At 47.6% G+C, this 13,078-nt stretch overlaps 1 protein-coding gene across 3 annotated transcripts in view; it reads right to left on the bottom strand.

Annotated features, from left to right (window-relative positions):
- Nucleotides 1-13,078, bottom strand: part of garnl3 (GTPase activating Rap/RanGAP domain like 3) — a 484,279-nt gene that overhangs the window by 142,673 nt on the left and 328,528 nt on the right. For all 3 annotated transcript variants that reach the window (XM_085965587.1, XM_085965586.1, XM_085965588.1), the window contains one exon: nt 9,863-9,966. In XM_085965587.1, the coding sequence (XP_085821713.1) occupies nt 9,863-9,966 (104 nt within the window). The remainder of the gene's footprint in view (nt 1-9,862; nt 9,967-13,078) is intronic.

Raw genomic sequence — 13,078 nt, 5'->3', positions numbered from 1 at the left:
ATAAGAGATTAGCGTGTAAAGTTAAGGCACATGGGATTGGGGGCAAGGTACTGACTTGGATAAAGAACTGGTTGGCAGACAGGAAGCAAAGAGTTGGAATAATTGGCTCTTTTTCCGAGTGGCAGGCAGTGACTAGTGGGGTACCGCAGGGATCAGTCCTAGGACCCCAGCTATTCACAATATATATAAATGATCTAGACGAGGGAACTAGATGTAATATCTCCAAGTTTGCAGACGACACAAAGCTGGGTGGACGTGTGTGCTGTGAGGAGGATGCCGAGAAACTCCAGTATGATTTGGACAGGTTGGGTGATTGGGCAGAAGCATGGCAGATGCAGTATAATGTGGATAAATGTGAGGTTATCCACTTTGGTGGCAAAAACAGGAAGGCAGATTATTATCTGAACGGCAATAGATTGGGAGAAGGGGAAGTGCAATGAGACCTGGGTGTCCTTGTGCATCAGTCACTGAAGGTAAGCATGCAGGTGCAGCAGGCGGTTAAGAAGGCAAATGGTATGTTGGCCTTCGTAGCGAGAGGGTTCGAGTACAAGAACAAGGTTGTCTTGCTGCAGTTGTACAGGGCCTTGGTGAGACCACACCTTGAGTATTGTGTGCAGTTTTGGTTGCCTTATCTGAGGAAGGATGTTCTTGCCATGGAGGGAGTGCAGCGAAGATTCACCAGACTGATACCTGGGGTGGCAGGAATGACGCATGAGGAGCGAGCGAGTCGATTGGGCTTATACTCACTGGAGTTTAGAAGAATGAGAGGGGATCTCATTGAAACTTATAAAATTCTGACAGGACTGGACAGACTGGATGCAGGAAGGATGTTCCCGATGGCCAAGGAGTCCAGAACCAGGGGTCACAGTCTAAGGATAAGGAGTAAGCCATTTAGGACAGAGATGAGGAGGAATTTCTTCGCCTAGAGAGTGGTGAACCTGTGGAATTCTCTACCACAGAAGGCAGTGGAGGCCAATTCATTAAATATATTCAAGAAGAAGTTGGATATATTTCTTAAGGCTAAAGGGATCAAGGGATATGGGGAGAAGGCAGGGACAGGGTACTGAAATTGGATGATCAGCCATGATCTCATTGAATGGCGGAGCAGGCTTGAGGGGCCGAATGGCCTACTCCTGCTCCTATCTTCTATGTTTCTATGTCTTGGGCCAGGGATTCCCAGGTGTCGGTGGGGATGTTGCACTTTTTCAAGGAGGCTTTGAGGGTGTCCTTGAAGCGTCTTCTCTGCCCACCTGGTGCTCTCTTGCCGTGCCAGAGCTCCGAGTAGAGCGCTTGTTTTGGGAGTCCTCTATCGGGCATGCGGACAATGTGACCCGTCCATCAGAGCTGATTGAGCGTGGTCAAAGCTTCGATGCTGGGGATGTTGGTCTGAGCGAGAACACTGATGTTGGTGCGCCTATCCTGCCAATGGATTTGTTGGATCTTGCGGAGGCAGCGTTGGTGGTTGCTCTCCAGTGCTTTGAGGTGCCTGCTGTACATGGTCCATGTCTCTGAGACATACAGCAGGGCGGGTATCACTGCTGCTCTGTAGACCATGAACTTAGTGCCAGATTTGAGGTCCTGGTCTTCAAACACTCTCTTCCTCAGGCGACCGAAGGCTGCACTGGCACACTGAAGGCAGTGTTGGACTACGTCGTTGACATCTGCCCTTGTTGACAGTAGGCTCGCAAGGTATGGAAAGTGGTCCACGTTGTCCAAGGCCTTGTCAAGGACAAGACTTGATCTAATTAAGGGTTAGCAGCAGACTTTCCCCATCCTCAAACTTCTATTTGGGCAATAGGGATATGTGACAATATCCTATGTGAACCGCTGTCCCAGGAGGGAACACAGGTGGTGACTCCGTAGTCCGGTGCCCCCCCAAACAGGGTTCAGCACTCCCAGGGAGCACATCTCGGGGTCTTGTGTGTGAGCAGCTCGGGATTTGCTGAGATGCCCTCCCGGTGAGTGCTGCCCCCCACTGGGAGTGCCGGATCGTGGGATCGCCCCACGGTACCTGCCTGGTCTGTACGGTTTAGCGACTAACCTTTACTGGACACACCTGCTGGGCCATCGGCAGAGCCCACAACATTGCAACAGGTGACTCAAGCAGATCCAGATAGAGTGCACGCATAAACCCAGCTGGAACAAGTTATTACTTAACTCCCCATCCCCATCCCATAAATTCCGGGCGCAGTGGGCATTTTATAACTTGCAATCAATTGAGGCTGAGTTTAAGATGTCATTAAAGTGTCAGTCACATCTATTTTTTCTTTAACACTGCGCCGGATGAGAACTTCAATTAAAAGAAAATGGGTCAATTAACTGCTGCCTCGTTTGAAATTCATGCGATTGCCGAAAGTTAGACATCACAGCCCTCCATGCCGCGGGATTAAACCTCCCGGATTCAATTGCGCTCCTACTCCAGCTCCAGATCCAATGAGAATTCTGACATCCTTCCCTGAACGTCTTTAATGATCTAAGTGCTAATGATGATGGTAAGAATCAAAATCGCACTGCCAAAACAAGTAACATAAATACATCGTCAGTTGTAAAAAGTGCAATGTAATTAGGGAAGTGGAGAAGAAGCATAAACTGCAAAGCAATTATCATACTTAATTTGTCTCTTTGAGCCTTTGGAAATCATTTTTTTCTCATCATATTTGCATAATTTGTGAATTAAACAATGTAAATGGTAACAAACTATCCCTTATCTAATATGATCAACACTCACTCCCACATTTCTTTTCTCTATGACCCAATAACTCCACAGCTTACAGTGAATATTTCCACATTATGCTGCCAAATATAGCAAGCTGGATTAGTTGTTACTACAGCAAGGTACGGAAATGTTGGAAGCATATTGTTTTAACTTTGCAAAAAGTACTACAATACAAGAGAAATTAAAGAAGTGGATTTATTCAAACTAGTGCATGACCCTCAATCCAACAAAAGGGGAGTCATGCAGAAAATCTTACGGATGCCTCTCTTGTGGTTTATGCTTTTAACCTACTGGTCAGAGGGTGCCTGGGAACAGACATTTCAGAAAATCATAGACTCATACAAGTACAGCACAGAAGGAGGCCATTCAGCCCATCGAATCTGTGCCGGCTCTTTCGAAGAGCAATCCAATTAGTCCCAATCCTCCACTCTTTCTTCATATCAATGCAATTTTTTCTTCTTCGAGTATTTATCCAATTCCCTTTTGAAAGCTACTATTGAATCTGTTTCCACCACATTTCTGTATCAAATCCTCTCTCTTCACGACACCATCAAGTTCCTCTCCTGTGGCACCAAGGGGGACAAGGCTAGGGGGGGCCGTAGGCAACATTCCCGTTTCATCTCACTGGGTGGCCTCTTGCAACCTCGGAGAAAGGGGGATGTTTGCTCCGACAAGCAGTTTACAGAGAAACAAAACCAGACACCATTGAGTGAACTGCTATCTTCGTTTGTAATACTGCCCTTAATGTGGCTGCCAATACATTTGTGTTTATTACATGTGCGTGTGACAGGACTACAGGAGCATCTCTGCACTAAAATTAAAAAAAGACTATGGGAGGATTGCTGTTTCCTTAAAGTTTATTTCAAGAATAGTGACACAGGTGGCTTGAAAAAATAACGCAGGAAGGAATGGCACACGAGCGCGTTAAGCCAAACTGTGCGCTTATTTCAAAAGTCAGTCCGAGTGTCTCCAACTCTACTTTTGTAAAGCTCAACTTCAGAAATGTGCAAAAAATAAATTTCTGAAGTAAATTTTGAAAGTTGATTATAAAAGTACTTCTTCCCCTCCTCGCCTCCCACCAGACATTTAAAATAAAGTAAAAGAATAGAAAATACTGAATCGCAATAGGTCAGTCAGCATCGTAAAGAGAAAGATAGCACAGACCCAGGAGGTGACTCTGCGATCTGGTGACCCCCCGCCCCTCAACAGGGTGCAGTGCCCCCCGAGGAAAGGTTCCAGCAGATATTTGGCATTGTAAACATGTCCATCACTGCCAGGTGTTTATCAGTTTGTTTTTACTTCTCAGCAATTAAGCACATCAGTTTATAGAGCTGACTATTAAAATGACACAAACACTGTTGTTCGGAATCAGCAATTGTTTGTTTAAATTGCAGGCAGGCTCGATAGAACTCGTGTCGTACACAGAACGAGAAAAGGAAAGTACTACAAAGAATGGGATCTACTAGAGAAATTAAATCATTGCAGACTGCAATTTGTTTATTAATAAACCAGCAATAATGTCGTTGTGCATCAAGGACCTGGAGCACAAGGCCTGACAGACACTACAAGTGGAGGACAATCCCCGGAGAAAGCTGTAACTGGGGATGGTCTCCGAGGACCCAGGCTCGATGCTTCTTTCTATGAGCACACTGAGCCTCACCAACGTGACACGGATGAGTGAGCTGCGATCAGCTCACAAATGGGAAGCAAAACTGAACAGCACTGGTCCCTTCAGGTTATTTTATTTGCAGAATATAGGCAAATAGACACAGCAAGGAACAATCTTCAAGGCGGCTTCCTTATTTCAGGGTGCGCATAATGGGGATTGACAGGGTGGATGCTGAGAGGGTGTTTCCCCTGGTGGGGGTATCTAAAACTAGGGGGCATAGTTTCAGGATAAGGGGTCGCCCATTTAAGACTGAGATAAGGAGGAATTCCTTCTCTCAGAGGGTGGTGAATCTTTGGAATTCTCGACCCCAGAGAGCTGTGGAGGCGGAGTCACTGAATATATTCAAGGCTGAGACTGACAGACATTTGAACTACAAGGGGGTCGAGGGGTATGGGGAGAGAGCAGGGAAGTGGAGTTGAGGCTAAGATTGGATCAGCCATGATCTTATTGAATGGTGGAGCAGGCTCGAGGGGCCGATTGGCCGACTCCTGCTCCTGTTTATGTTCTTATGTTACAAAGCACTTGAGCCTCCCTTTAATGGCATTAGCTGAATCCGTCAATTCATTCTCTGCCTTGTGATCGATTCCATTTATCTATCATATCGCATGCGCACCAATCAGGAACTGTGAGACTTTGATTTTCCATCTATTTAAATTAGTGGATGGAACATTGAGTGCAATAAGTCCAGACCAGCTCTCCCCTTGTGAGCACCACTTCTTGCAGGGAGCACTAAATTGGGAAATCAGCCCTCGGTGAGGCACCTTTGTACAGAGTTTTACCAACTGCGGCAGTGGTGGGAAAGGGGGCATGGAACAAACTTACCTCTGCGAATCAATCATCTCAAACCTGGCAACTCTGTACACCTTTTAACTCACTCCTACTCTTTTGGTACCCTTATGATAAAAATCATAGAATGGTACAGCACAGAAGGAGGCCCTTCAGCCCATCATGCCTGTGCCAGCTCTCTGACAGAGCTGTCCAATTAGCCCCGCTCCCCAGCTCTTTCCCCAGAGCCCTGTAAATGGTGTCCTTTTCAGGTATGTATCGAATGCCCCTTTGAAAGTTACTATTGAATCTACTTCCACCGCCCTTTCAGGCAGTGCATTCCAGATCACAATGACATGAGCACATATACTCTAATATATTTCTATAATAAATGTTTTGTCTGTTATGATTTACTATGTATTTACCTCTTTTTGTTCCAGGAGGAAATTTAAAAACCCTATCATGTCACTTATTCAATAAAAAGAAACACAGGTTGAAATTCTGAACTTTTCTTGGAAATATATGACGGTTGTATGTTGTAGAGCGGCAGTAATTCAGAGAGGATGGTCTCCGGGGACCCAGGCTCTATGCTTCTTTCTATGAGCACGTTGACACGGATGAGTGAGCTGCGATCAGCCCACCAATGGGAAGCAGGAACTGAACAGCGTCGGTCCCTTCAGGTTATTCTATTTGCAGCACTGGGATAATGCCTTAAATATTGCTCTGTGATATTATTAAAGGCTTCAATTTTAATATGGATTACTTGTGACCCAGGTGCTGCTCGAACACTGCTGAAGAACGCGGGAGGCCTCAAGGCATCGCTCTCAAGATCCCAGAAGTATGGATAAAGCATTAAATGTGCCAGCCAACGCAGCCCTAAATACAAGTTGATTGAGCAGTATGCCAATGAGTTAGCCTTCATTTTTTAGGTGCGTGACAATGGAAATACAATTTATTGAAAGCATGTGCACATTAACATCCGCTGTAAGGAAGCATAAGCCATCTTTCACACCCAAAGCGGGAAAAATTCAGTTGTTTGCGCCTCCCGTTAGCGCCTTAAGAGGGCGCTAATGGGGCGCAAAGCAACTAGCGCCCGGGCACGGCGATGTTTGCGCCGCTTGCGAAATTAACTAGAAATTTTGCGGCGGTGCTAAACACTACCGCCACGATCTCCTGCGCCGGCAGATCGTGACGTCAGTCGGGTGCGCAACGTCCTGGTAGCGCCCCGGACCGGATATTGAGTGGCGCCCCCTGCCTTACCGTCTGCCGCTAGCAACGACAGGTTGAGGGGAGCGATTTGCAGTCAGAAAGGGACTGGGGGAGCGCTATTTAAAGGCGGCCGCTTCCTGCCTTTTTTTGTTGGTGAGATTTGTGCACCACGCATTCTGAGAGAGAGAGACTTCTGGAGAGATTCAACGCTGTGTGAAGGAGTTTTGGGTACTGAGCAGCACTTTGCAGGTTCATTTTGATATGCACTTCCTTGCTTCGCCTGCGCTCTGAGGTAGCGCCTCGCTCCTCGGACTTTGCACCTTAAGAGAGGTGTGTAGCGCCTGATTTAGTGCTTCAATCACCTCCAGGGGCGATAAAAGCCAAGTTTGCCGTCAGAGGCGATAATTAGCGCCAGGCGCTAAACTTTGCGCATGGCCAATAATAGCACCCCAAACGGGGCGATACTGAATTTTTCCCCCAAACTCTCTGTAGCACATCAGAGTGCGGTAGGTGATGTCAAAAGCATATAGAGTTACGAGGAATAATTGTACTCCTCCTGGTCTACTGAAGTCCTATCCGCTTCACAAGAAAAGGGCGGGGCAGGTTGCGTGTGCAGCTACGAGACTGTTAAAAGCATGGCTCAGCAAAGGTCACTGCAATCCACTTCTATAGTACAGCCGCCGACGCTGGGGCTTATTCTTTGTGACACGTCACCAGCCATAACAACGCACGCTAATTGACATTTGCAGCAATACTGAAAGGCCTTCCACTTGGGAATTCAACGCAAGTGGAATTGGCTTGGGATGTGTCGGCACGTGGCAGGCCTGGGTTTGAACCGGCAGAGGTCACCGTGTAGTGGGTCAGGCGTTTCAGATCGCAAGCTCTTCCTGGCTTGGAAGAAACTCAAATGGGAACAAAAAAACTTTAAGTCTATCCAACAAGACCAAAGATCAGAGCCGCCGGCTGGATCGGTGGAAGCCCGAGTTACCCAAGGCCCTAATTAAACGTTAACCCCAAGTCACAGCCTTTACTTACCAAGGCTCAGCGCCAGACATAGAACAAGAGCTGGCAAAAAATTGTTCGGAACCAGGTACGTAATGTTGTATTTCTAATACAAACTCACTTTCAAAAGCAGTTCAGTGTCTTCGAAGTTTCACCCAACTTTTGGGAGAAAGCAATGGTCAAAACACATGGGCATCACCAGCCTGACAGTTCTCAGTCCTGAAGTTCCCCGATGGAAAGCAATTGATGCAGTTTTTAGGAGTACTCACTGGGGGAGTCATATTGCACAGAAAGAGGCCATTCGGCCCATCGTGCATGTGCCGCTTCTTTTGGTAGAGCTACCCGATTAGTCCCACTCCCCCTGCTCTTTCCCCATTGCCCTGCAATTTTTTTCTTTTCAAGTATGTATCCAATTCCCTTTTGAAGGTTACTATTGAATCTGCTTCCACCACCCTTTCAGGCAGTGCATCCCAGATCATCGTAACTCGCTACCTAAAACAAATTCTCCTCATCTCCCCTCTGTATTTGTTTTGCCAATTACCTGAAATCTGTGTCCTCAGGTTAACAACCCTCTTCCCACTGTTCTCTTTCTTTACTCTATCAAAACCCTTCATAATTTTGAACGCCTCTATTAAATCTTCCCTTAACCTTCTCTGCTCTAAGCTTCTATAGTCTCGACTCATAACTGAAGTCCCTCACCCCTGGCACCATTCTAGTAAATCTCTTCTGCACCCTCTCTAAGGTGTTGACATCCTTCCTAAAGTGAGGTGCCCAGAATTGGATACAGTACTCCAGCTGAGGTCTAATCAGTGATTTAGAAAGGTTTATAGAAGGAGGCCATTCGGCCCATCGAGTCCGTGCCGGCTCTCTGTAGAGCAATCCAGTTAGACCCATTCCCCCACTCTATCCCCGTAGTCCTGCAAGTTTATTTCCCTCAAGTGCCTATCCAGTCTCCCCTTGAAAACCTTGAGGCCCCGATTTGGCAAGTGGATGCGGCTTGGGAGTGGGTCAGCTGGTTTCCGGGTTCCAGTCCTGCCCCCAACTGCATCCGGCCAACGGACATGATTTTACATCGATTGGCCTCGTTAAGCCCGCTCTGCAGGCTTGCCGGCCAATTAAGAAGAAGCCAGTCAGATGACGCCATTTGATGACTCACCTGCCTCCAAACAGCTTTCTCAAATGTCGGGTCCCCGATTTGCAAATGGACCCGACACCTAACGGCGGGAAATGGATTAAAGGCAATTACTTGCCTATTAACAGGTACTCGTCAGTAGTTTTCAGCCTGTTTTTGGATTTTCCCGCTTCTGGGTCGGGTTTCCCGACGTCCGAACACCACGCCAGGTAAGTGTGGTGTGTTGAGAGTCTGGTGTAATGTTTGTGAAATGATGACAGCTGCAGAAGTGGTGTGAAGGATCCAATGTTGCACAGTGAGTATCAGAGCAAAGAAAATGTTGGTTACTGCATTTTTTAAACATTTACAGATTTCTTTAGCTTACAAGTTTTTAAATCCATGTCCAGTGCCACTTCATTGGGAGAACCTCTCTCACCAGTGACAGATCGCTTCTGCCATCTCACCTGCAGCTGCCATCTATTCCAGCATTTGGAGGGAGTCATTGGAGAGCCTGGGTGCAAGAGTTTAATTTTGTGCTGTGATTGTCAGTGTTTTCAGCACCTCAATGTTGTCAAATACTGAGAAATCAACTGTCAATATAAAATTGTGCGCGTGGTCCCTTTAAGGAAACCGGCAGATGACGCATCATCAAATGACGTCATCAGATCCGCTTCCCGTTAATTGGCCAGTAACAAGGTCAATCAAGGGAAAATCACGTCTGTGGAGCTGAGGCAGCTGGGGGCGGGACTGGAAACCAGCTGTCCCGCACCCATCGCGAAACCGCTGACAAAATCGCGGCCCTAGTCTTTCTTCAGGATGTCATACTCTCTTGTTCCATCTGCCTCCTTCCTGGCTAGACCAGGCTACATCCCTGCTGTACAGACACGAGCCCGCTCGCAAGATCGCCAAATACCTCGCTTCTGAGCCACCAGCTGGCGAGCGCAGCAGCCCTGCTGGAGAGCGCAGCGCAGCGGCCCTGCTGGAGAGTGCAGCGGGCCTGCTGGAGAGCGCAGTGCAGCGGCCCTGCTGGAGAGCGCAGCGCAGCGGGCCTACTGGCACCTCCCCATCTAAACCCTCCAAATCCCACATTACAACAGTGACTACACTTCAAAAGTACTTCATTGGCTGTAAAGCGCTTTGAGACGTCCGGTGGTCGTGAAAGGCGCTATATAAATGCAAGTCTTTCTTTTTTCTCCCTTCGTCCTTCCCTGTGGAGAAGCAGTTGATCCCTGCTTGCCGCCTTTGCACAATGACAGTAACAGATACTCAATTATCAGTCTGTAAGACCCCATGTTTGACATGCCCCATAGAGAATGTTATACACATCTGTACAACACAAGAGGTATCTTCAACAGTAACGAGCTTAGTCACAAATACAAAAGTAGTTTACCTGCTGCTTGTTTTCTTTAGAGTACGGCAACATTGTGGAGACATGAAACATTATCTCGTGTCCTTGATATACTGTGTATATGGAGTGTATTCCTGTCGTATCATCTGGGAAAAACAGAAAGCTGTTTTTATATAGCACTGTAAATAATTACTGGGATATATATCAGAAAGTCACACCAGGCCCCGTCAAGCTGATTTCTGGTAGTATCTTAGAGGAAGGAGAGAGGAATAAAAGGACAGGCAGGCATACTTCTATTTATACAGCGTCTTATCGCATCGTTAAAATGTCTCAAAGTGCTTCGCAGAGTGAATGACCTTTGATGTTCGGTGGGCAAACACGGCAGCCAATCCCCCCACACCAACAGCTGGCCATTGAAAGCCACGAAAAGGGCCGGTTAATCTAAGTTCAGCAGGGTGGGTGACTTGAGGAGAAACCCCTCTGTCGCTGCTTCTCACACCGTCACACTCTCACCCCGTCACACTCTCACCCCGTCACACTCTCACCCCGTCACACTCTCACCCCGTCACACTCTCACCCCGTCACACTTCTCACGCCGTCACACTTCTCACGCCGTCACACTTCTCACGCCGTCACACTCTCACGGTGTATCCTGGGAAGCCTCGCTCTGACTAAATAAATGTGACCTTTGAGAACGTCACAATGTTTAAATCCCAATAACAATGGATAAAGGCTCATCTCACTCCCTCAGAAAGTGAGCAATTTAAATCTTAGTGAACTCAGATGGAAACGTTCATTATTAATATTTTGAAATCGACTCAAAATTGTACATGCTGATGGGGTTAGGCGAAGAGGGGTGGGAGGAGGCTCGCGTGGGCCGAATGGCCTGTTTCTGTGCTGTACATTCCGTGTAATTCTATGTACAAGTCGTGCATTGGCAGGAACCCGGCACTGAAGCTAACTGCGCCTGGATTCTATGTAAGCTGCCAACAAGCTAACTGCTGGAGGTGTGCGAGAACACCCTGTGGTGACTGTGTCTCGCTGATCTTTCCTCCCACTACAGCAACTCCTCCGCTCTTATCATGGATGAGACCAAGCGATCTCGGAGCATGGGGAGGTCACCAGCTTGAGCTGCTCAATGGCCCAGCGCTTTGGGGCCCCACTAACTGCCTGCACTGCACATCCTCTACAGCAAAGGCTGCCTTACAAGCCTTAGAAGCATCCAGGAAGGCGCCGAACACCTCGGGTCTCTTCGCCGGGAGCAAGCGGAAGCCAAGCGCAGGCAGCACAAGGAGCACACATCAACTCAAGCACCCCACCCACCCGCCCCTTCAACCACCGTCTGCCCCACCTGTGACAGAGACTGTAGGTCCCGCATTGGACTCAGTCATTTTTAGTGTGGAAGCAAGTCATCCTCAGTTCCGAGAGACTGCCTAAGGGAGAGGTAACTGCAAGTGTTGTTCCGCAGCTAAGGCCCACTATACCCATGACAATGCTGCTATAAATTATGTCCCAAGGCTTACTCGCTGAGGAATTAGACGCGTGCTCTATGCTGCAGGTCACCGCATCACTGGTCCCCAAGAAAAAAATCCCCTGTACAGCAACCTTAGTACATACCTTAGAGATTGGTGTAAAGAGAATGCAGTAAAATGGTCATTAGCAAAACTGCTATGATACACTTGACAGTGGCCAAGCAACAAAATATTTTAGCTGTGCGTCTTCTGAAATCCAAGGCATCGTCTAATCTCATATGCATCATGCTACTTAGGCACAATGAGCATCCTGTATGGATAGGTGATCATTGACAAGTATTCTAAGGCACAGAAAACATATATTGTCAAGTTCATCTCCTGCTTTACCCAATCACCAAAGCGGAGACAGTATTTAGCCTGGATAAAGATGGAACCCCAAATGTGTGCCTATAAATCCATTTGCAAACAACTACTTCTACTACCATTACTACTACTGCTACTTCCTAAAGTGCTTCACAAAGGTGTAAGGAGAAAATGGATACCGAGGCGAAGAATGAAATATTAAGAGGGTGGGTTTTAAGGAGGGTCAAAGGAGGGAGAGGAGAAGGGGAGGGGTTGAGGGAGGGAATTCCAGTGGGAGCTAGGTCACTAAAGGCAGGGCCATCAACTGTGGCACAAAGGGAGGGGTGAGGGATGCACAAGAGGCCAGAGCCAGAGGAATGGAGTTACGCAGTTTGGGGGAAAGGGGTGGGGCTGTAGAACTGGAGGGTGATACAGAGATAGGGAAGGGCAAGGCCATGAAAGGATTTAAACACAACGAAGATTTTAAATTGAAAGTGTTGGAGGATTGGGAGCCAATATCGGTCAGTGAGGACAGGTGTGAAGGGTGAGCATGACTACGATAGAATGTCTTTCGTGATTTTGGTCAGGACCGTTTCGGTGCTGTGGGAGGAGCGGAGACCTGACTCGAGGGATTCAGACAGTAAGTTGTGAGAAAGGTGGACATGGATACGGGCGGTGACAGCATGTTCTAGGACCTTGGCTGGGAAAGGGAGGTGGGAGATAGGGTGGCAGTTAGCGAGGGCAGAGTGGTGATGGCTGCATTTTTAGGGGGGGTTGATGACAGCAGTTTTTAAAGATAGGGTACAGATCCTAAGGTGAGGAAACCATTGGAAATACTGGTTAAAACAAGGGCCAGGAAAAGAGGTTAGGTAATCAGGCGTTTAGTAGGAATGGGATTGAGAGAACAGTTGGAGATGAGCTTGGGGGGAGGGAGTGAAACTGGGAGCCAGAGAGAACGAGAGAACGAGAGAGGAAATCATGCCGATGGTGTTATAGCCCTAACTTCGACCCACAGTCACATTTAGAAAGGCTCTGGACCAACACTGGAACCTCATAAAATTAGCCCTGGCATAATTTAAGTGTATGCGAGAATGAAAGTCTTTGTCTGTATGAGAGAAGATGTATTTATATGTAAAGTGCACGGCCAGAACTTTCCACTTGTGTGTTCATCAGATGGCGATGGGAGGAAAATCACGGTCTGGTGAGTGAGGATTCGGTAAACCATGGCCTATGTGCTTGTATGTGTGTGCGTGCCCGTGAGCCTGTGCCCGTGTGCGCGCACGAGCCTGTGCGTGTCATGAGTGTGTGTATTTGTGGGTGAGTGTCGCAGAGTTAGAGAAATAGATCACATATTTGTTCATGAGAGAGAGAGAGAGAGAGACAGTGCTGCAGAGGAGATGCTGCAGTCTGTACCAATTAGAGGCAGCTGCTCTCTAGCTCATTA

This window comes from Somniosus microcephalus, chromosome 23 (assembly GCF_052327205.1).
Source record: "Somniosus microcephalus isolate GS21.2 chromosome 23, FLI_Smic_1.0, whole genome shotgun sequence".
NCBI lineage: Eukaryota > Metazoa > Chordata > Chondrichthyes > Squaliformes > Somniosidae > Somniosus > Somniosus microcephalus.
Note: the sequence above shows the minus strand (reverse complement) of the source record. Positions and strands in the feature narration are given on the sequence as shown.